Consider the following 22,870-nt stretch of genomic DNA (forward strand, 5'->3'; position numbering starts at 1 on the left):
AATGTATGTCAGAGTTCATTGAAGATTTTTTCTTCTTGTTCTTATTTCTTTATTTAATGGATTTTTTTAATTAACAGTTTATTTTTATCTCACATCTAAAAGTTCCTTCAAATAATCTAGCATTTAAAAGTTTCCAAAAAATTGCATTTATTGTTATTATGGATTTAGTATCTTCAAGGAACATTATATTCAATATAAATGCACAGGCAACGTGATTTCCATGCTCCTTAAATGTTCTTCATGTATAAAATTTGAGAAGTTGGTATTTGGGTTTTTACCAGCCTGGGATAGGATCATTTATAGGACCAAGGAGCTGAGGCTGGTTGAGGCAGTGCAGGGACTGCAACTGTGGGGCCCACTTTTGTTCCTTGATCTGTTCATGTATCTGGGCAGAATTCCCCTGGGTGGCGTCCACTGACTCCTTCAATGCTCGCTCCTATTTTTCTTTTTAGGTGTTCACTGTACTTATTTGGGTTTAATGGATCTCCTTCTACCCCCAGTGGTCCTGCCCACTTTCTTCGTTCCCCCAATAGGATCATTCTTCTGTAGGCCCACCACGGACATTGGCTGGAGGATCCTCCATGGTGCTGTGAGCCTGGGTGTGTACTTGCCATAGTTCAACATGTCCTCCAAACTTGTTCCTTTGTGGCCTCAGGGAGATCCTGGTGCATACCTATCTTGAATGAGCCAGGCTACAGCTCCTCTTCAGACTCTTCCGGAAACTACTGCTGAGGCTTTGGCTGTACTTCTCCCCACACCTACTGATCTTTGAACACCCCAGCTGTGGCCCCACAAAGTCGCGGAACCTCATCATCAAGCTCCTCCTAGTTATGTCCAAGATGGCCATTTATAAGACCAGGGAGAGGAGGTTGGCTTAGGGGGTGGTGTGGGAGACTGACTGTGGGGCCTACTTTCGCTCCTCTAACCATTCACTCATCTGGGCAAAATTCCTCTGGGTGGTGTCCACCAGCTCCCTCAATGCCTTCAGGGAGCAGTGGGCACTGTCTCTCTGCTCGGTGTCCCTTTCTGGCTTCCTTGTTTTAACCCTATCACCTCCATGCCTGTCTCTGGTTTCTTTTCAGTTGTCCTCTGTAATTATTTGGGTCCCTGAGCCCAGCTGACTCTCCTCCAACGGGGGATTTTTTAGCTGACTACTACTTAGGTCCCAATAGGATCACTCTTCTGTAGCTCTCTGGCCTGATTCCATCACATTACTTAAACAGAGAGGCTAAATTCAAAACTATTGACCCTTTGGTTAAAGTTCTCTTTGTATTGATTAGGCACTATCCAGAAGGGGAGCAGTTCTTACTGGAGCGTTGGTGATATTTTGCTACTTATCATTTCTAAGCGTGAAACATGTAACACAGAGCTGGCGAGTGTCTCATTCCTTTTGTGGAAATAATCTAATAATACAAATTTAATTTATTGGTACCTAGTGATTCATCTCAAATAAGACTGTTCTTATGAACAAATGCTCACCAGTGTGTGTCAAGGCATTACTCTATAATCTCATATAAAGATTATTATGTACAAGTTCAAGATTTTGATGAATTAAACAAAGGAATGTTGAACATACTGATTTTTTTTTTAAGTCTGAGAAGGATCATTAGAATTAAACCAATTTGTGTAGTTCAATGGAAGCAGCTTTTAAAGGAAAAATACCAGATAACTGAAACTTGTTGCTTATTGGAAAAATAAAATTTATACTACGGTCTAAGTACAAGTAGAGTGAATATACTCTTTAGATTTCTCTTCACTGCTTAATTTTTTTAAGGAAGTGATTGTTCTCCCTCCTGCACTACCACCTGAATGCAGCACTATAATTTAGGGAGGATATTAAAAACTTAATGTGAACAAGAATGAAATCTTCTCATCTGTTTTTTCTCCCCGTATTCCTGCTGCACCTTTTTATGAAATGACTTACTTCCCTTCTTTAAATTTAAATTACAGTTTTTGCTAAATGTAGATCCTTTCCCTAGAAATATTTTAGTTGTTTCATACACTTTGATTTAGAAATCAAAATCTTTCAGACACCTGCAGTACATATTTATGATGGGCTTAACGAATGGGAACATGTATTCAGTGGTGAAAACTCTTCATATATAAACATCTCTTTTTAATCAGGATCTGATTTTTATTGTGTAGATATAAGAGAGCAAATAATCAGGGAAGAGCTGTTTTCAAAGGTGTAAACCTAGGGCTTCTCATCCACTATCAAAGAGAGTGCTCTTTCAGCTGACTGAAGCCGAGCAAGGCAGCTCAACCAATCACAGGGCTCTTTTCTAGCTCTGTCATTAGCCCTTGGTTAGGGAACGGTTTGCTTTTATGCTCTGTATTTGGAAGGCAGATAAAATGCCAGGTCTGGGCTGCCTCTAGGGATAATCTTCCCCTCTGTGATGTGAATTAATAGTATCTTGGCTGGGGAATCCACAGAAAATTGACAGGGAAGGCTCTGGTCTCCTGCATAGGCCTTTTCTACATTTTAACCCTATCTGTGGCTTTGTAGCAATTCCAGTTTTGCATTGAGAGGTGTGCCTTGGATTATCAGACCTCCATGTATGACAATTTGTACCTGCATGGATTTGAAGACTCTGAAGCGGTAAGTGTTTTCATCGATAACATTATTTTCTTCAATAGCCTAATAAGATCTGCAGAGGAGAAAGAGGAAGAATAAGGCTTTGTTTCTAGGTTTAGCTGATTGCTTGGTGTTGCACAGAAGACAGTTCGGAGTCACCTGAAATAGTCCTCCATTACATAATTTCTTGTCAAGCAATAAAATTTAGGGGCTTGAAAGTATTTTGTGCACCATGATTTACAAGCTACACTTCTGCTGTTGGGGAGTGTATGAATGTTACACAGAAGATGGCTTTACTGAGGCAGAAGCAGTTACAGCTAATGCGTGCGTTGTGTGTATCAGCATAACAGGAAAACATTTCATTTTTATAATACTTAATGTTTGTTTCATCCAGCAGCAACAGAGTTTCTTAGTTGCCATCTATGCTGTATGCTCTCTGGCCAAGTGATCCATGCAGCTGCATTTGATTTTCTTAACAAAGACAGTGTGTTTACTGTATTATAATCCTGCAGTATTACAACAGTAGAATATGGCATTAAAATACAGTCCAAAAGAGGCTAAGATGTTTTCATTTTTGTTTTAATTAAGAAATTATTCTCCCTACTATCTAACTCATCATAAGAATCTTGCAAGAAAAAAATCTATTAAAATAGTAACAAAATGATTCACTGGGAATCCTAAAACCCATGGAGTTTAGGCTTAGAATATCAATCATTAGTGCCTGTAAATCTTAGGTGATTGTGGTTCTGGCTAGCACAGACACCTTTTTTCTTTACTGGCTACACAAAAGCCTTGAGATGCAAAATTACTAGAGGGAAAGAATATTACTTAGACTGCCACAGCAATGCACATGCTGATCCATATTAAACAGGAATGTGTTACATAAGGCTCATGGCCAAGTCACAAAACACACAGATTATAACATAAAATATTGTGTATGTCAGAGCAGACATGTGTCCAATGATGTGGAATCCACAGGAGAATGAGGAGATCTTATATCACTTAAGATAAGGCTTTGTTATTATCTGGGAATGAGGTCTTATCTGATCACAACTGCAAAGTGCATCTTGTCTATATGTTGCCTCACATGTCAGCAAGTTAGTCAATTTGTTTTGGAGGGAGAGGAATCTGAAATATTCAGAATTTGAAACTAAAGAATGCAGTATGCCATGTTGGGAGGGGAAAAAGAAGAAAAAGTGTCAAGTATTTGAATTCCTAGAAGTGTTGTTTCTGTGGGTCAATTGGAAACCACTTTATTTCTACACTTATGTTCTTGCACCACACACACACACTTGTTATGTATTTTGATTTTGATTTGTTAGCAGTTTTCTTCAACTGCTGTTAAAATGAACATACTGAAAGTATAAATTATGTTTTTTAGTTCTTCTAAAGAAGGTGTGTAGGCTCATCTAGGTATCTCTGTAGACAAGGAATTAACATGATAAATCTTGTGTTCTTGAGAATTGTTTCAATTCTTGATGCTATAGTTTGAAGGAAAAACACTTTAAATGTATTTTACCTCAGTCCTTTGGCAGACTGTAGTTTCCTTGAAGACGAAAAAAAATTGGAGGTGTGTGCTTGAGATGGCTAAGTTGTTGGATAGTGGATGGCAAAGTAGAGCTGTATTAATTTTGTCTAAGAGTCAGATCTTTAAAGGTATTTAGATGCTTAAAGATGAAGAGGTTCCTACTGGTATTTTTCTAAAGTGCCTAAGTCTTGTTAATTTCATCTAGGATGTAAGTGGTTTGTCCACATCAAAGATAATTTGAGAAGAGGCATTTTAAGACTGGAACAATATAGGAGATGTGTATAATAAAAATATATATATTATGATTTAAAGCTATAGGAACCTTGTTAGCAGCAGAAGGTAGTAATTAGAACCATCACTCAAGTATCAAAGAAGTAGCCGTGTTAATCTGTATCCACAGAAACAGTGAAAAGTCCTCTGACATCTTATAGACTAACAGATATACTGCAGCAGTGTCTTTTTCTTAAAAATAGTGGGGGGTGCAAACAGTCACCCTATGTTATGAGATGGGAGACCCCGTGGCTGGGAGACAGCTAGGGGCAGAGCCTCTCTGGCGGCCCCAGCCACGGGAACCCTGGCCAGGATGTGGGGAGACCCTGCAGCCCTGAGGCTCCCCACGTGCACGAGCCATGGCTGGAGGCACCCCACAGCTGGAAGTGCCCAGTGGTGCATGAGCTGGCTGGAGGCATCCTGCGGCATGTGAGCTGAAGCTGGAGGTGCCCAGCAGCACGTGAGCCAGGACTGGCAGTGCCCTGCAGCTGGAGGTGCCCTGTGGTACGTGAGCCGGGGCTGAAGGTATCCCATGGCACGTGAGGCTGCTGGAGAGGCCCTGTGGTGCTAAAGTAACAGGAAGAAATGGTGGCGGAACCCCATTCTGGTGCATTCCACCAGAAAAAACGTCCTGTATTGCAGCATAAGCTTTCACGGGTAAAGACCTGCTTTGTCAGATGCATTGACCTTATTTACTTTGGCCTTCCTGTTGATTAGTACTCCCTTCTTTTCATCTGCCTGTATACTTATACCTGCCTTTGGATCTTCCAGTCCAATGGATCTGATGAAGTGGGTCTTTGCCCACAAAAGCTTATGTTCCAGTATATATGTTAGTTGTTAAGGTGCTACAGGGCTTCTCAGAGTTTTTGTAGAACCATCACTGCTAAGTATGGAGCAAAGTTAGAAAGCACTGCTATCTAGGTTTTCTAATGCTTCATTTTAAGTAATTCTTGGTAACAAGTTTGCCAGCTCTTGAAGTTTTATCTTTCAGTATTTGGTGTTTTTGAGCATCCCAACTTTAGGAATGATGGGAATATGTGAGAATCTCAACTTCCATTTTTTTTAAAAAAAGTAAACTTCTAGCACTCTCATGCTTAGGAAGAAAAGATGGAAAGGCAAAGGCATGAACATCAGGCACAAATAAAAATCATCCAATTATTTTTGCCAGTCTGATTAATTAAGCTGGTATGATTCTTTTGGATCCTGACTCATGATTTCTGAGATCTTCGGGCTTGAGTGCTGTGGTGGTAATATAGAAGAAAAGTGTCATGCAGCATGAAATGGTGTGAATGCAGCTTTAAATCCAATGGACAAGACTAGGCTTATATAAGTGAAATAATATACCAAAAAATAAATTAGCCTGGCAGTATCAGATCTTTTATAGTTATTTTCAGAGCAAAGGCATTTATACGTGTAACTCAGAGTGCGCATGGATTAAAGAAATACAGATTCCATTTTTTTCCCTTAAGAAATCAAAAGGCTTACCCCAAATGTTCTGCAGTTAGTGAAGATAAAAATGCACAAGGATGTATACTATACTTGCTCTCTTTGTTTTCTGCAGCAGACAGAGCTGTGGCCAATTATCTTCTGCTACTGACAGAGTTTCCAGCACCCAGTAAATACATATGTATGAAAATGAGTCAGGATAGAGGAGTAACACATTATTAAAGTTGACACTAACTCTTATAAAACATATCCTTATAGCTTTCTACACTAATGATCAAGCACAGCAAGCTAATTGGTAAGATGGGTCAGTTCTTTAGAATGATACAGAACTCTTCTAGGTCTACCGTGGGGGACCTGAGATAACACAGTAGTGTTCTGAATAATCTCACAGTCTTTATTTTGCATACTGTGTGCCAGATTCATCTTGAATATGCTCTGGAAGAAATCTTGGAGCACTGCCTGAATAGTAGAAAGTCCTGCCAAACTGAAACACTGCTTGCCCTCTTTGTGGATGGGTTTCCCTTGTGGGGATGAGGAGCTCTGCTAGCACAGTTAGGAACATGTCGCTGAAACTTGCACTTTACGTTTTATGTTAAAGGTGTAGCATACATTTCATATGAATGAATTGTTTAGTATGTTTTGCTTCCTTGTAACGTGCGCCCTCAAGGACCTCTTCAGTGTTCTCTGGGCAGTACTTCTAATCTGCCACTATAACACCATAGGTCACCACCTCTCTGTAGGCATGAGCTAGCTCAGGCATAAGTAGAGCCTCTAAAATTTTCAAAAGCATTTTCTTTCTCTATCCCAAAAAGTCACCAAATTAACCAGTGAGCAGATGTATTCAGTGGTCAAACCACTTTATAAAGTTTTGTCTGATTCAGAGGTGAGTTGGTCAAATTCATTCAATTTAAAAATAAAGATTACAGAATAAATCAAGTAGTTCTGTGGTAAATTACAATGAGTCCAACTCCTGTTGCTATGTAGACTGGAGATTTTAAAGCTCTAGAACACAAAGAATGAGGACAGTATCACAAACACAGAAGTAAAAATAAAATGTAGTGTAAGTTACACTCAGACCTAGACACAACGTGAGTAAGTCCATGCACTGGCTAATAGCATGTTCACATTCTCATACCCAAATATTGATAGCTGGTGGGTATCTCAACAGGTGCTCATAGAGAGAGAGAGAGAGGGGGGTGGTTTCTGCTGGGCTTGTCCCAATGCTTCTTCCTACAGTAGCCTAGTTATAGAACCTCTTATCTTTTTGTTATGACCATACCTACCCCTTATACATACACATCAAGGTTTCAGTCTTTTCCTTCTCTGTACTTTACCCCCATACATTTTGGGTGCCCTGTTTTTCATAAGCTGTTCTTGGTTACCCTTATTCTCATAAGCATCTTACAGTAAATGCTTTCGTATCCAGCAGCCTTGGGACCAGGAAGTTGCCAGATATTCAGATATCCTGGATAATAGAGAGTTAACCTGACAATAACATCACAATAATAAAATTTAAAAAAATGAGTACAGTTCACTAATACCTAATATACAATTTAAAAGGAGTCCACAAGTAATTATGTAATATTTTTGGAAGCAGAGTTGAGAGTGAAATTTGTAATAGTTGGGTAGTGTGTAAATTTTCACTGGACTGAAACAGATGCACATGGAACTCTGAACTACTTTAGGTTAACCTAGCAGCTCTAGGAGCGGGTCTTTGCCCACGAAAGCTTATGCTCCAAAATATCTGTTAGTCTGTAAGGTGCCACAGGACTTCTTGTTGTTCTAGCAGCTCTAGAATTACTTAGAACTATGGCCCAGCTGTGAATAGAACAGAGCGGCTTCCCATGTCCAGAAAGAGGTGTTAAATGCTGAAGCTGCATCTATATCAGTGCGCTAACCTTTTCTTAATGGCATGGACTTCCTCTTTCAATAAGAGGATTACATTGGATTCTGCAGAACTTACAGAACATAGGAAATGTACTCATTGAGTTATAAGAGGGATGCCAACTTTCCTGACCAGACAGACCAGGTGCCATTTGTGGCAATAATGTCCAGTCGGGAAAGTTGGCAACCTTAGTCATTAGTGCTACCAAATTTAATGTATTCTAAAACAGAGGTGAACTCTTTCTTTATAGATAGTCTACCCTGCCTTTCCAAGAGGAATCTCTTGGTAGAGCACATGTAGAATATCTGATTAGGCAGCGCATAGAAAGAGAAAATGCAGTAAGTGGAGGTGAAATGGTTGTTGTAACCAGGCATTAAGTTGATAGTGTGTATATATGCTTATCTATATAGCTAGAAAAATAAAGTTTACCTATCTAAATGCATAATTGTTAAAAACCCATTTTACACACACACATGCACACACGGCTGTGCTAGTATGAGAACTTTTTTGGAGGAGAAATTATATAGTTGAAAGTAAAGAAGAATACCTACAAGAGTATATAAAATTACATGTTGTGTCAGAGTGGAAAAAAAGATTCTCAGAGAGTCTTGATACTTTCATAGATATAACCAAGTTCTTGTAATGCAAAAAGTGGGGTGGGATGGAGGTGGTTTTGCCCTTTTATCGGATGGAAAGAAAGGTGAGTGTTACAAGAACTATTACCTCACCCTGGATTTCTTTTCAGGTAGTCCTCACACACATTCACATACATTCTATATTCTCAGTGTTCTTGGGTTTACAGTGTCTTATGCAACTTATGCCCTCTCATGATAAGCTTTTCCTCAACTTTGGCATACACCCTAGCCATAGGGTGTAGGGGCAAAGAGAGATCTCACCACTCTGAGATCCTAGGCTTCTTTGCCCTTTCTTGTAGCTCCTTTTTCTCCCTGCCTGTCTCCCATTACAGTCCTTAGCTGACAAGCTGAGCCCCCTTTTTAACTGGTTAATCACCCAGTCCTAATCAGTTCTCTCCCAGTTTATACCATGTGGGGATGAATATGAGGTCGATTCTGACACTGTGTACTACATGGGAGGAAGACACAAAGATTTTGGCAGATAAGAACTGTCTTTAAAATGTGAAAGGTTTTGTTATTCTGTACATAGTGAGGTGTTGCCTGATCTTTTGATTGTGTGTTAGTTATACTGATAAATCAACTATATTCTTTAGTCAGGTGGGGTGCTGCCACCGGACCAGATCCAGAAATATTAGTTGTGGTGCAAACCTTGCAGTGCATGAGAGAGGCATTTACACTTGGGAAAGTTGTTTTGTCCTTGTGATAGTATTAGCACAACTAACAAAAGCGCAAGCAACTAACTTAGCAAAGCAGATAAATAACAACTAACTTAGCAAAGCAGATAAATAATACCTCAAATGTCCCGTTTCTGACTATCCATATTCTCTTGAACTCTCCTGCTGAAAAATCCAGAGGGTTAGTCATCCTCATCTCACCGTCATCATCCTGGCAAGGTACACAACTGGGATACAGGTTTTATATTCTGCAGATGCCCACTATGCCTAACGTATTTTCATTATGGGTTTCAGCCTTACTAATGTTGGGTGCCCTTTTCCCACAGGACAGTAGGTGTTTACCTAAACCTTATTAGCATATACAGTATGCCAATTAATGAAGATGCCATTTTTGTGATGGGCATCTGCTGATGTCCCTAACTTTAAAAACATCTAAAGCTGACATCATCTAGCGTCTTGTGTTTACCTGTCAGCAAGTTAGTCATTCTTGATTATATAATTCTGTCTTACGATAGCTTATGTGATTTATGGTTAGTCTTGGTTAGTTACTATGTTTGGGGCATTGGGCCCTGATTGATTTAGTGAAGCTATTGTTTTACAAGCCTTGAGGCTTGTAGGCTTATTGCCTTACCTTATAGCTATGCCTTACCTAGTAAATAGCTATATTTATAGGCTACTCAGGAGACAGAAGAGAGAAATTAGGTGGTTCTTGGGGTAATTCTAAAAAAACTTATCTGTTTAAAAATAAAAACTGCAAAGTGCTTTGTATGAATCTAACAATCTGGCATTTATGAAAACTGGAAAGTCAGTGTCAAAACTCATAGATCAGAAGATTTAAGACAGGGGTTGGCAACCAAAATGGCAAGAGCAGCAATTTTTTTGAAATTCAGTTAAATAATCAATAATTCAAGATCTGCAATGTATGTGAATAAGAGATGGTCCTTAATAAATAACATCAAACCATACTTTAACTCCTATATAATAATTTGTAATGTAATATGTGTTTACTGCAGGCTATTCACAAACTTTTTACATATTCTGTTTCCTCACACTTTACATGTGTGTTTGTACCACTGTCTTCCTGACTTTCACTCCTGCACCTATTTTAATATTGCCAATTTTACAACACGTTTAATTTCAGTTTTCTTAAAATGCGTGTTGGCCTTCACAGCAGGAATGCCACAAGCTCCCTTTTCCTTTTCGTATTAAGACATTATTAACAGCATGATCAAAACACAGCTACATTATCATATCCCACAATACATTGGACATATTAAAGGAGTTATCCAGCATTTTGAGATCACACATTGTTTGCTATTTAGATATGAGTTGTTCCCTGTTGGGCATTTAGACGTTTAACCATTTATCAAATAATCAGGACAGTGTTTTGTTTTGTGTTTTTTTTTTTCTTCACTTTGCAATTATATCATTTGGAGCCCCAAAGAAGTCCTTAAAGAGCCACATGTGGCTCTAGAGCTTCAGGTTACAGGCCCATGGCTTAAGACAATAAGGTATGTTGTTTAGGAAGAGCACTGTGGTTTACTTCTGCCATTGTATTTAACTAGATACAGTGGCCTTCTTTTGTAGTCAAGAAAATCTGTATATCTCAGCTGTTCCATTCCTGAATTGCCCATAAGTACTTAGAGGGTAAATGTACCTTATTTTAGTTTTAAGAGTTTTCACCCCTTCCTGGAGCCTGAAAAATAACCATGCTCAGCTAGTTTACATGTCCTTGTTCATCATATAGAGCAATGGTTCTTAGTCTTTATTGCAGCCTGCACCCCTTTGGTTCTCAAAATATGTTCTCGCACCCCTTATCAAAAATGGAGATGGGGGGCGTATACACTTTTAAATGAATATTAAACACACGTAAAATAGTTCTGGTATTACTCAGCACGAATAATAGTACAGTATGCCTACAAAAATACTCAGGTACTACCCAGAGGTGTTGCGGAGTTTTGCTGTGGAAGTAAACTGTAACCAGCGTGCTAACAGTTAGTGGCTAACTGAATTCATACATAGATTTGATGAAACACAGTAATTGTGCTTATGTGCCTGTGCTTAATTTGTGTTTTCAGTGATTTACCTTCTAAAAATATCTGGCACGTCTCGCACCCCCAGGAAGGGCATCACTCGCCCCCACGGGCTGTGTGCACCCCAGGCTAAGAGCCACTGACATAGAGGTTCTGCAGAAATCCATGGCACTTGCGAAACTGTGTAATTTTTATACGTAGAAGCCTCCATCTACTTTGGGACTCCGCCATGATAGTTACTGTACAAAAAAGAAGATGCTGCCTCCTCTGACGAACTTAACGTGTAAACAAAGAACATGGACAAAGGGTGGAAAAACAAAATTATTTTTATGACCTCCACTTTGGAGAGGGGTCTGACTTTTCCACTGCCTGGCACCCTCAGTAGGGATCTAAACTTGTGCAAAGTGGGTATAGAATTTTGCTAGATAAGGATGGCAGCATTTTACACCCCTGTTGCACCTACTCAGTGCAGCTATAAAACCTATAGGAGGTGGAAGCCAGTGGAGAATCAGGCGGAGAGGCTGACCCACAGCCTATTGGTCAGTTCTTGTTAACTTCAGCGTATATAGAATCAGGCCTTAAGAGAGTTGTTGAGGGTGCCACAGGAGGTCTCTGGTAAACCTGGGACTGAAATCCAAAGTTCCAGTCCAATAAACGTACTGCCAAGCTGCGTGCACATTGCTCTCTGCATCTCTTATAAACGTCAAACACCCATTGTCCAGCTTTTCCACATCTCTCTCCTGCATCCCTTCCTCCTTGCTAATGTTCTGTTCAGCCCGCAAGTGTAGTGGCTTTTCCCTGTATTCATAGGCAGTACCGATAGGGCAAAGTGGTTCAAAACGCAGAGGCTTTGTGGGAATGGCAGACTGGGAAGGCAGTAAAGCAGGGGCAGGGAACTTCTTTTGGGTTGGGGTTCACTGACACACATTATTACCAGTCAGGAGCTGCAAAAAAGTGAAAAGGGAAAACAAACAAACAAACACCCCCCCCCACTGATGTGGCCTTTGATTAAGACCCCTCACTCCCCTTGTGCTCCAACTCCATAGAGGAAGAAGTTGGAGGACCAAGATTCAGGGCTTCCCCCAGGACAGATTAACTTTTTTGGGGGCCCAGGTGAGCTGATTTTGTGGCTCTGGGTTGGGGCCAAAATGAGATGTTCAGTGTGCAGGAGGGGGGCTGCCAGGGAGCAGGATGGGGGATGTATGAGGGTGCGTGGGCTGGGAGGGAGGGAGGTGCAGGACCATGGGGGGGGCAGGAGTGTAGGGCCTGGGGGAGAGGTAGGATACAGGGTAACTGTATTGTACTACAGGTTGAACTTCTCTGGCCTGGCAAAATCTGTGGTCCAGCATGATTGAGGCTGCATCTACACTGAGGTAAATTTGAGTTTAATTCAGTTAGCTTGATTTTACCACGTGACTGTCTTCACTGTAAAGACCATTAGCTCAATTTTGGGTGCACTAATCTCGAGATTGCAAAATTGCAGTTACCTGACGGGTATAGTGTCAAGCTCGAATTCGGAAGTTCTATTAAAGGCCAATGTGGCAGCACCACATATTAACATTGAATTTATTAGCCTCCAGAGTTGTCCTGCATGTAACCCACAATGCCCCTCAGTGCTACGCTCTGGCCACTGCTCTCCAGCAACAGGAAGAGCCTGATTTTCCAAGCAGGAACAGCAAGCCTTTAGCCGTGGGCTCATGTTAGTTTATGACAGCCTGAGAAATGGCTTCTTCCTTTCTATACTTCTAGCAGGGTGCATGCATCTATCCATTCAATAGCCCCAGCAAGGAGTTCGCAACTGTCCGTACACTTGCTATTTTTTTCTGCACTGCCTGGTGCCAGCACCTGCCCCACCATGCCACGTGTCAACAAGGGTGTGCTGGGGGTCATGCTCGCATAACACGCCGAGAAACTTCTGAGCAGTTTACGTTTGTGTGCGAACTCCTTTCCCTCCCCCACAGGCGCCGAGCAGTTTGGGTCTTTCCTGTGCTCAGGCACATCACGTGGGTAGCCCCTAGCCCAACTCAGTAAAAGGAAGGGCCTGCTGTTCAGTGCCAGCAATGCTGCCAGTCATGCAGGAAGGAGAGGGCTTTGCTGCTGCTGTGGGGAAATCTCCCCCAGGGGTTAAGATAGTGGGGGCTTTGCTGCTGCCACTGAGGAGAAGTCTCCTCTGGTGGCTATGGGGCTTTCTGCCAACGGGAGAATACTTCAGCTGGTCATCCAGTGACACCCCCGCTTCCCCTCCCAGCCCATACCTGGGCTTGCTGCTGCTACCAGGGAAAAGTGTCCTCTGGTGGCTAAGGGGTTTGCTGCTGTCGGGGGAGAATACTTCAACTGGTCATCTGGGGCCCCTCCCCTCTCCCCGTACCATACCTGGGCTTGTTGCTGCTGCTGAGGAAAAGTCTCCCCCAGCAGCTAAGGGGCTTGCTGCTGATGGGGGAGAATACTTCAGTTGTCATCCAGCAACACCTCCCCACCTTGCCGCATACCCGGCTTGCTGCCACTGCGGGAAAACCAGCTATCATTTTTCTGCAATGATGAGAGGTGGGGTGAGTGGCCAGTTGAGAATACAGTCACTGAACCCCTGTTGTCAATACAGTGTAGGGGGAATCCAAAAATTCTCTCCTCGTACATTCTTCTCAATCTAACACTCTGCACCCCTGCGTGATTTTCCGGGTTCACGTTTCCGCAGTGATGGAAGGTGGGGTGGATGGCCAGTTGAGAGCACAGTTGTTGTGCAGAAGCCATTAGTGCCCTGGAAAGCCCAAACCCCTTTCCATTAACAATATTGTATGGGGAAAACAAAAATTATTTCTTTCCTCCTACATTCTTCCCCCTGCCTTATTTTCAGGGATCACATTTCAGCGATGATGGGAGGTGGGATGGATGGCCAGTTGAGAATACAGTTCCTGCACCCATGTTGGCAACGTAACGTGGGGAAACCAAGAATTCTTTCTTGTAATTTTGAGTCTTCTGCATTATTTCCAATGGATTGACATATTTTCAGGGATCAGAGGGGGAATGATGAAAATGCAATGGGGGAAGAGGATGTCAAGACCAGCAAGCATACCCAGAATGCTACAGCGATGAGGGAACTGTGGGATAACTTCCCACAATGCACTACTGCAACAGTCAACGTTAGCCAATATGTGTGGCAACAATAACTCGACTTTGTGGGGAGCATGGTGTGAAGTGAGGATGGTCAAAATTGAACTTATAAATTCCAAAATTAGAAAATCAATACAAATAAATTTGAATTTATCTTGTGATATAGACACAGCCTTAGCTAGCCACATGTCCGCTTACCCTGGGTGTTGCCAGTTTTCCCACAGTCCCATAAAGTTTATCTCTACCACTCCTGGCTCTCAGTGCTCTGTGCTTTTTAGTTAGCTCTGATTTACTCTTAAATGTCTTCTGGGAGCACAGTACCAGTAGAAGTGTTGGTAATGTGGCTAGGCAGGATTGACCTTCCGTGGTTCAGCAAAATCTCTGGTTCAGTGCCAGTTAGGTCCATAGGGTGCCAGACTAGAGAGGTTCAACCTGTATTAGATACAGGAAGAACAATACATATTTGTTAAGATGTAGAACACTAATCTTTAGCATCTGTACTGCTGTATGGGCAGTAAAGGATATTGCCAATTTAAGAATTGTACTTCCTCTTGTTCCACATAACCCTTAAGATTATTGTTGCTGAAAGAGAAACAAAAAGGAGGAAAAATACAGGTGTATTCATTTAGTGAATGTGTATTCTCTGTTCTCCTGATACTTCATTCCACTTCCTATCCCCTGCACCAGCCAAGGGACATCACTGTCATGCTAACTAGTGATTTTCTACTGTTGCTAATGTGGCTTTTTCATATATATCAACAGAGAGTAATATTTAAAGAAAATAAAGAATAAACATCTGTGGAACGACGACAACTGGCAGGGGGATCCATAAGTGGGCATAGTAACTTAAAACTCCTTTTATTTGTGTGGGCTTCTTAAATTTTTTTTAAATTTCAGTTTAGTGGTGTTCATTTGGCTAATAAATCCCCACTGCGTTGCTCTCTTTCCACAATCATGAAGGGAAGTTGGTATTACGCTCCAGTTACAGACCGAGGGATTTGAGAAAGAGGGTCAAGTGAGTTGCCTCAAGTTGCAAAGATTCAGGAGCCAGATTCTGTGGCCTCCTTTTATGCTGTTCTAAGAACATGGTGAGGCTGCAAATGGGGGTGAAGTGGCCCCAGGGAATTTCCCACAATGCAGAGACAGATTAGAGCTGATATATGTGGACTTATGCTGGGCCCCTAACAGCCCCTCGTGTAGGTAGGGTTGAAGCAGGAGAGATCTCATGTTGGGTCCTGTGTTCTAACATTCTTGGACTGGTGAGTAGCCCATAGGCTACAAGTGAAGGGTGCTGTAATTTAGAGCCACCTTCAGGGCTGTTCTGACTTGTGTGCCTCTGGTCCTGGGCATCCCAGCATTTGGAATGCAGGTGGTTTAATGCCTCCATCTATGTACAGCAAAAAATCTGATCCAGGACTGGATGTCAGGATGTCTTGCCTCTCAGTCCTGTGCTTGGAACATTTTCCCACTCCTTTCTCTCCTGACATACTGTTACAACTTGTATCATCTTTTATTTACCATTTAACTAGTGCTAACAATTCCTAGGTAACCTAGAACTGACTTTGGGAGCGAAAGTAGTGAGAAAAGTCAGTGCCACTGCAGATCTTACCTAGAAGCTGGTAGTGCTCCTTCACATCCTGTCTGCTCACTAAAGTGAAAAAGTGCAAAGAATGAGGACGAGCACTCTTCACGGTTCCTTTGTCCAGTGAATTATAAAATGTGGTGTACGGTGTTTGTGCCCACTTGGAATTCCATTTCCATGATACGGTTCCAGCTTACAGCTATTTCACAGCAGAGGAAGGAGTCAGAGCTCAGGAAACAAATCAGAAAGATTCCGGAGGGTGTGTGTGGGGGAACAGAGTAGGGGCAGTTACTAGGGATATAAGGAATTCTTCTTCTCTGAGCTTTTGGAAACAATAAGGAAAAGTCTTTTCTTCTTTTTTTCTTACCTGCACTTTGTGAATTTAAATAATTTATGTAATAGCTTGTACTCAAGAACAAGGTGAAATGTGCATATAGAAACATTTTTCATTTTGTCTCTTGTGATTACTACAAAGCTAATTCAGTTACCATAATTCTAAAGATTTATGCTTTGCATTCATTTTGTTATAAACTGGCCTACAGTCTTGCTTCTAGTAAATATGCATCAACACAATAGTTATAACTTAAAACAACTGTCAGCAGTTTAGACGGGTAAGATATTTAAGATGGGAAACTGATAGTTTGTCTTTCTGAAGTGAAAGGTGCAAGACTGACAGCCCTGGAAATGGAAGTTTTCTGTTCATCCATATGTAGTACCCAGAGGTACTGAGACCTGACCTGGGGTGAGTGAAGTCTCTGCTCTACAGCCTTGGCTGAGAGCCAACCGTCCTTTAGCTCATGTGGTAGAGTGCAGGTCTTTAGAGCCTGTGCTCACAGGTTCTATCCCTGGTGCCGGCAACCTGGGTCTGTTAGGGTTACACATAGAGCAAATACTGTCTGACCGGCAGGGGTAAGAGCTTTCACACACTGCCCTCTGAAATTCAGCCTCCTTGCCTGTGAAGTTGTGATGAATCTTCAAGAGAAGGACCAGTTAGTACCTGACTGAATGTTGTGAGAACACCATTTTACTGCATAATATATTGAGAACATGAAGAATATTTCACATCAAAAAGCCACTGTGTAATGTCTGGGATTTTCAGAGGGACTGTAGGGATCTGGGTTCCCATCTTCCATTAACTTGCAGTATTGTTGTGTGCCTGACTTCTTCAGATCTCCCACCACCACCACCAAAATTCAGCCAATGGCTGAAACATGGTAACCCAGTTTTCATAGTTACTTTGTGTGGTGAAAGAAGTTTTGCAGTTCCGTGCTGTGGCTGTGAGGAAGATTTTCCTTCTCCTCCAGTATAATCTAGCAGAACTGTTCTGGTTGCTAATGTAGGCTCTCTCCTCCCTTCACTGTGAAGAAATTTCCTGTCTACTTCGCAGATAAAATTAGTGAATGCTATAGAGTGATGAGGGTTGTATTAGAATGGACCATCTTCTCTGATTTTTAGCCATTGTCTCTGATGGGGATTTTGGAGTTATTGGGAGAGGTGTGATCAACAGAAAGTGAGATGGTACATGATCCTTGCTGGTTGAAATGAGTGGGGGGACAGATGTAAGATATGTAATTGGAGAGCACTGGCAAAGCCTCCTTGCAGGAGGGTATGATGCCAGCTTCTCTGAAAAATGGGATCACTAAAAACCCCTGTAAAATAACTACCCTGTCTTCATAGCCACCTACCTAACATCCCATTCCATTTTAGGATAGGTCACTTCAGAATGCTGTAAGGAAAACAGCTCTTGTCCCACCTGTAAGCTTTAGATTTCCTTGACCTATAGATCAGTCTGGGGTTAGGCACGGTTATAATACAGACTTCACTGAGTTTCCTTGTTTAATCTGCTCTTGGTCCATTGGCCTTCTTAGATCTATGAAATGCAGATGATAACATTATTGGAAGTGACCATGAGGAGGTGTGACTGCACCTGTTTCTTCTGTCAGAGTGTCTGGGACAGCTCCTCACTGGTTCTTGAACCCATGTGGAATCCAACTAAAATCATCATGGTCTCACATGGGTGCACGGATCCTCCTGCAGAGATACGGTTTCAGGATCAAGCCTCTAGTTATATTTGTGAAACATATATTTTATTAAAAACCCTAAATCTTTTAGAGAAATTCTGCTCTTGGGTGCATGAACAGCTCCCATTGAGCCCAAAGCCATTTGAGGATGGAATGTGACTCTGTGTGTCAAAGGAAAACAACACTGTAATAATATGTCACATACTAAAAGAACAAGGGGGAAAAGCTGAACCTAAGATACAGTTGATGTCTAGACTCTTTCCTATCTCTCTAAAACATGCTCTGGCTGTAAGATGTTGAACTGTTAGATGTTTTCTCACTGAATATGCATTTACATAGATAGTGGAGACTTGTTTTGAAAATCAGCAGCTTATATAAATGCAGATTATTTTGCAACTAGGACAAATTGGATGATAGTTCACGGTCACTCATACTCCAGGAGTTAACTTTTGAAAACTCACTTAGCTGCCTGGGTCTCAAAGGTCTGAGTTCAGCAATCACAGGTACAGTTGAACTTCTGTTTGCAAACTTCATTTTGTCCCTGAATAGACTCCGTGGGCACTGGCCTCATACTCTTATTGCCAGTGTTCACGCAGAACCTCTTTCGTTTTTCGCAGTGTCTCATTCTTTATTATCCATTCTTCCTCTCCCCACTTCAGAATGGACCCATGGAGTTAGCTACAACAGCCCATTCTCATTTCTGCTAGATACCTCCAGACGGCTGTTTTCCATCCATGTAGATTTTTTTTACCAGTATTGCTAAAGTGATGGGCGCATAAAGCAAGGTCATGTGAAACAAGGTGCATGCTGATTGCAAACAGCATCGAGAGTAAGAGCTGTGCACTCCCTCTCTTCCAATGAAAGCACTGTTATGTTTCAGTCAGTACACTCATAGCATAGGTACAAAAGCACAGTTAGCAAAACTATTCCATCCTGGAAGACCGTCTTGGTTACAACAATCTTGCGGCCCACTGAGATGAAGGAGGGCCACTCATGCAGCCCACTCAGTAGCCTAGTTTGCCCATGACTCTGTCTATCAGCTCTTGTAAGCGTTATAATGCATGTAAAAGAATGAGGGTTGTGAAGACCCTTTTATCTGGACAGGTCAATCTCTACAAAAGTGGTGTAATTTAGTTGTGTGAATTCATGCTGCTTCATTTTTATATGTATGAGCTGCGTTTATGTATGTGAGCTGTCACGTGTATAGAATGTGACGAGGCAGTGATTTTTCACAGTGACACAGAAAAAATATTCCTTGTCATCCAGTTCTGCATTGAAAGTTGTGAAGTGCATATTTTAAAGTACTAACACTTCATGGAAAACTTTGCAAATGATTCTATTTTGAGAGTGTTCTGCCAATGCTGCATATATTTCTTCCCTTCTTTCATACAGAGATATTTGCATGAAAACAGCATCTTTGTTACTTAGCTCATTTGTTCTTGTTGCCTCTTCCCACCAGCTGCCAATCCTCTGTGCATGACATCACAATTATTTGCTGTGGAGCTCATTGTGTCACAAAGATCAGATTTTTCTTCAAGTATGTGTAGGTGTGTATCCCACTGTATTCAAACTATGTACCTTGTGCATCAGACCAGAAGGTTTATGAACAGCAGTGTCTGTTGGGCCACGCAGGCACCATGTGCCTCTTGTGATGACACTGAAGGGCTTAATGGATGGGGCAAATGTTACCCTTTCTTGATTCCCTCTGCCTTTGGTGGAAAAACAGAATCTGAAAAGTGTCCAACTTGCCAGTTCTTAACTCAGGCTAAGGTTCTTCACAACTTAGTAAAGTCTTCAGAACTATTTCTGATTTCTTATCTTTGACAGTTGTGAACTGACCAATCCTTGATCAAATTCTACTTGGTAAGCCCTATTGTATATGGCTCCTTAACCTGGTGGGCTTAAAACCTATGGGCGTCAAGTCCTGTCCATCTTGTTATGAACTAATCCCCGTGAAGAATGACTGGATGAAGTACTACTTCTGTCTGGGGGTTTCATTCATTCTGAGCAGATGCTCAGTGTGCTTATCTTTCTCTTTAGAATTCCCTAGATGAGAGCCTGAAAGGCAACCTTCTGGAATAGTCCATGAAGGGCTCCTTGGACCCTGAGGAAACAAGCCTCAGAAGCCTACTAGTGGAAAAGCCAGCATGATCCAGTACCCTGGAGAGGAAAACAGTAATGTGTAAGAACTGCATGGAGAAGACTTCACCACTGAAAAGAATCTGGTGTTAACACTCCTGACACCAAAGGCATATTGATGCTGAAGATGGCATCATACCTCCTGTGTAACACTAACTAAGACGACATTGAACACCAAGGCTGAAGAAGAATCTCAGTGTCCTTGCATGAGACTAGACACAGCAAAGCCTTCAGAGAGAAGTCATGAGGCTCCATAATGTGTCAAGAGCTGGGAAAGAAGGAGCAGACTCCATTGATTCAGCAGACTCCATTGGCACCAATCCCGTGTCCAATGATACCATAAGTATCAACTCCCATTCTCAAGGATGATGCTAGGATAGAATCAGGTCTGCTCCTAGTACTGAGCTGCTTACTAGCATTGGTACAGACTCTGGTACCAATAGTACCTTCATGGCAGTGCTGCCCCTAAAAGAGTTTTTTCTTCCTTACCGTTATTGGTATATGTATTCTCCCCATCCTCAAGTAGTGAACCCTCTCCCTTGAAGTCCATGACTGACGCTACCAAAAGATCTACAAGCTTCCACAGATTTTTCTCTCCAGTGACCTGTCAACATTTGCAGTGGTGGGCCATCACACAGCAAACAGGCATCCCTCTGTGGAATGGGGATGTTGTTGTCCTCTTTGGGATACTGGGATCCACCACTGAAGGCACTGAAAAACTGGTCTGCATTGTCAGGGAAAAGGCAGAGATGTGTGTCACCTTGGGGGCAATGCTGGTCAGGTCACCAATATCCACATACCCAGAAGAGCCAAATCACAGGCAAAACAACATCAGTGCCATGTTTCACCACCAGAATCTGCTCCTCTTTAGTGCTGGGTGAGGTGATAACCTTGACACTGGGCGGCTTTAATGCATTTCAGGAGCACCTTGGAGGATTCTGTATTCAAGATGTTGGATTTATCAGAAAGATCCCACAAACTGTTTGGCATCTTGTTAGCTTCTGGTCTCACCAGGATCACCGTCTTTGTTAATGAGACTGCTAAAGCTGGCGTAAAGCCTTGTAGCACTGAGGAAAGTGCACCATCAAGAGAAACACAAAACCTAGCTATGGGCACTCTGCTAATCAGCGGGGAAGCGTTTAAATTTCTCCTGAGCAGCTGCGCAAGGTTCCCCATCCTTGTGTTGTGCTTTCCTGTGGGAGCATGAGAAGGCACAGGGTGAATGCCTGGCCACAACAGACACCCTAGTTCTAAAAGAAAACCCACCAAACCTCCGGTTTTGCGTGCCTGAGACGTGTACAACTTAAGTGGGATCCACAGTGACAGCAACATCTCAAAAGAACCACAGTTACTGTGGGGGGAAGTAACTATTCTTTATGATTTCAGATAGGATGAGAAATAGGCACGTGTGAAATTTTCACAACAAAAGGTCCCAGTTTCACGCACATATCCTTGGCAATGATAAAAATGAGGAAATCTGACATATGGGGAGCAATGCTGCTGCCTTGCTCAGCCCCAGGCCCTGGCCCCCCTCCAGTAATGTTCCTTCTAATCTTTTCTATCCATGTGCAGAATAATTTTTGTATGTGCACCAAGGCACATGCAAATGTATGCCACTAATGAAAGCAAAAAACCTAGCTGTGGGCACTCTGCTAATCAGCTGGGCGGCGTTTGAATTTCTTCTTAGCAGCTGCACATGTGCACAGTTTACAGGGAGTGCCAAGGGACAGACATACTTCCCAACAGAGTGTTTTTGTTTTTGTTTAGTTTTGTTTTGTTTTACAAAGATAACCACATGTAATCTTTACATGCATGAATTGTTCAGAGGAAGGTTTAAGAAACCTCCATTAGGCAGATATGGGATCACCAACTGCTTGCACTAGATCGCATCTGTATCGCTAATAGTCAGAGATGGGATAAGCCTTGAAGTATAAGGTCTGTCCTCCCTTCTAGAATTTGTAAGCATTAATTACAGTTCTGGATATTCTTGTTATTCATATAAATCACTGGTTCTCAAATTGTGGTCTACAGCAATCTTGCAGGTAGGCTGTGAGACTTGGGACTTGCCCCTCCTCTCCCCAGCAGGGAGCCCACGCTGGTGTTCTAGCCCTGCGGTCTCCCTCCGCTCGCAAGTTTCTTGCATCAGCCTCCTGGTGGAATGCAGCAGTGGAAACCTTCGCCACTGCTCCCACTGGCTGGATTTCAGCCAACGGGGGCGGTGGAGGGCAGTACCTGGGGAGCGTTGAGGAGCTAGGAGTCAGGTAAGTGACTCACCTCCTGGCCAGTTCCCACGCTCCCCCTTCCACCAGGCTCTCCCAGCTGCTGATGGCTCCTGCGCCTTCCCTCCTGGCCAAACTCTGCACCATATCCCCAGCCTGGCTTGCATCCCATGTTTGTTCACTCTCTCTCCTGGACAGACTTTGCACTCATCCTTCCTCCTGCATCTTCTCTCCCGGTCAGACGCCCTGTCCCCTCCCTCCCTCCTGCACTCTCACCTCTGGCCAGACATCTTACCCCCACCCTTCCTCTGCATGCTCCCTTGCTCCTGCACCCTTCCCCCAGCCAGACACCCCACCCCCAGCCCACTAGTGCACCTTCCTGCCCTCCCACCCTCAGCCTTCTCTTGCACCCTCCCTCCTAGCCAGACAACCCCCAGCTTGCTCTTCCATCTTCACACTGTTCCAGAAACCCCACCCTTATCCTGCTCCCGCACCCTCCTTCCTAGACAGACCTCCACTCCCACCCTCACTCCCATCCCTATGTCACTCCCTGGCAGCCCCCTCCCGCACACTAAACCCATCATTTTTTGGCCTCAGCCCAGAGCTGGTGGAGGGGGCTCACCAAATCTACTCGCTCCGGGACCCCAAAAGAGTTAATCTGGCCTTTGGGAAGCTTTGAAGCTTGGTTCTCCCTGCCTCCTCTCTTCCCCTACCTCCCACTATGAAGCTGGAGTCCACATATAGATAGTTCGTCG

The 22,870-nt window shown here is 42.7% G+C and overlaps 1 protein-coding gene across 3 annotated transcripts in view; it reads left to right on the plus strand.

Moving 5' to 3' along the window:
• Positions 1-22,870, plus strand: part of CACNB4 (calcium voltage-gated channel auxiliary subunit beta 4) — a 209,873-nt gene that overhangs the window by 70,343 nt on the left and 116,660 nt on the right. The window contains exon 1 of one of the 3 annotated variants that reach the window (XM_075000753.1): positions 2,361-2,599. The exons of the other annotated variants lie outside the window; for them this stretch is intronic. Within the exon in view, the coding sequence (XP_074856854.1) occupies positions 2,555-2,599 (45 nt within the window). The 5' untranslated portion in view covers positions 2,361-2,554. Of the gene's footprint in view, positions 1-2,360; positions 2,600-22,870 lie in introns of those variants that run through there. 3 annotated transcript variants of the gene reach the window in all.

The sequence above is a fragment of the Carettochelys insculpta genome, chromosome 8 (assembly GCF_033958435.1).
Source record: "Carettochelys insculpta isolate YL-2023 chromosome 8, ASM3395843v1, whole genome shotgun sequence".
Classification (NCBI taxonomy): domain Eukaryota; kingdom Metazoa; phylum Chordata; order Testudines; family Carettochelyidae; genus Carettochelys; species Carettochelys insculpta.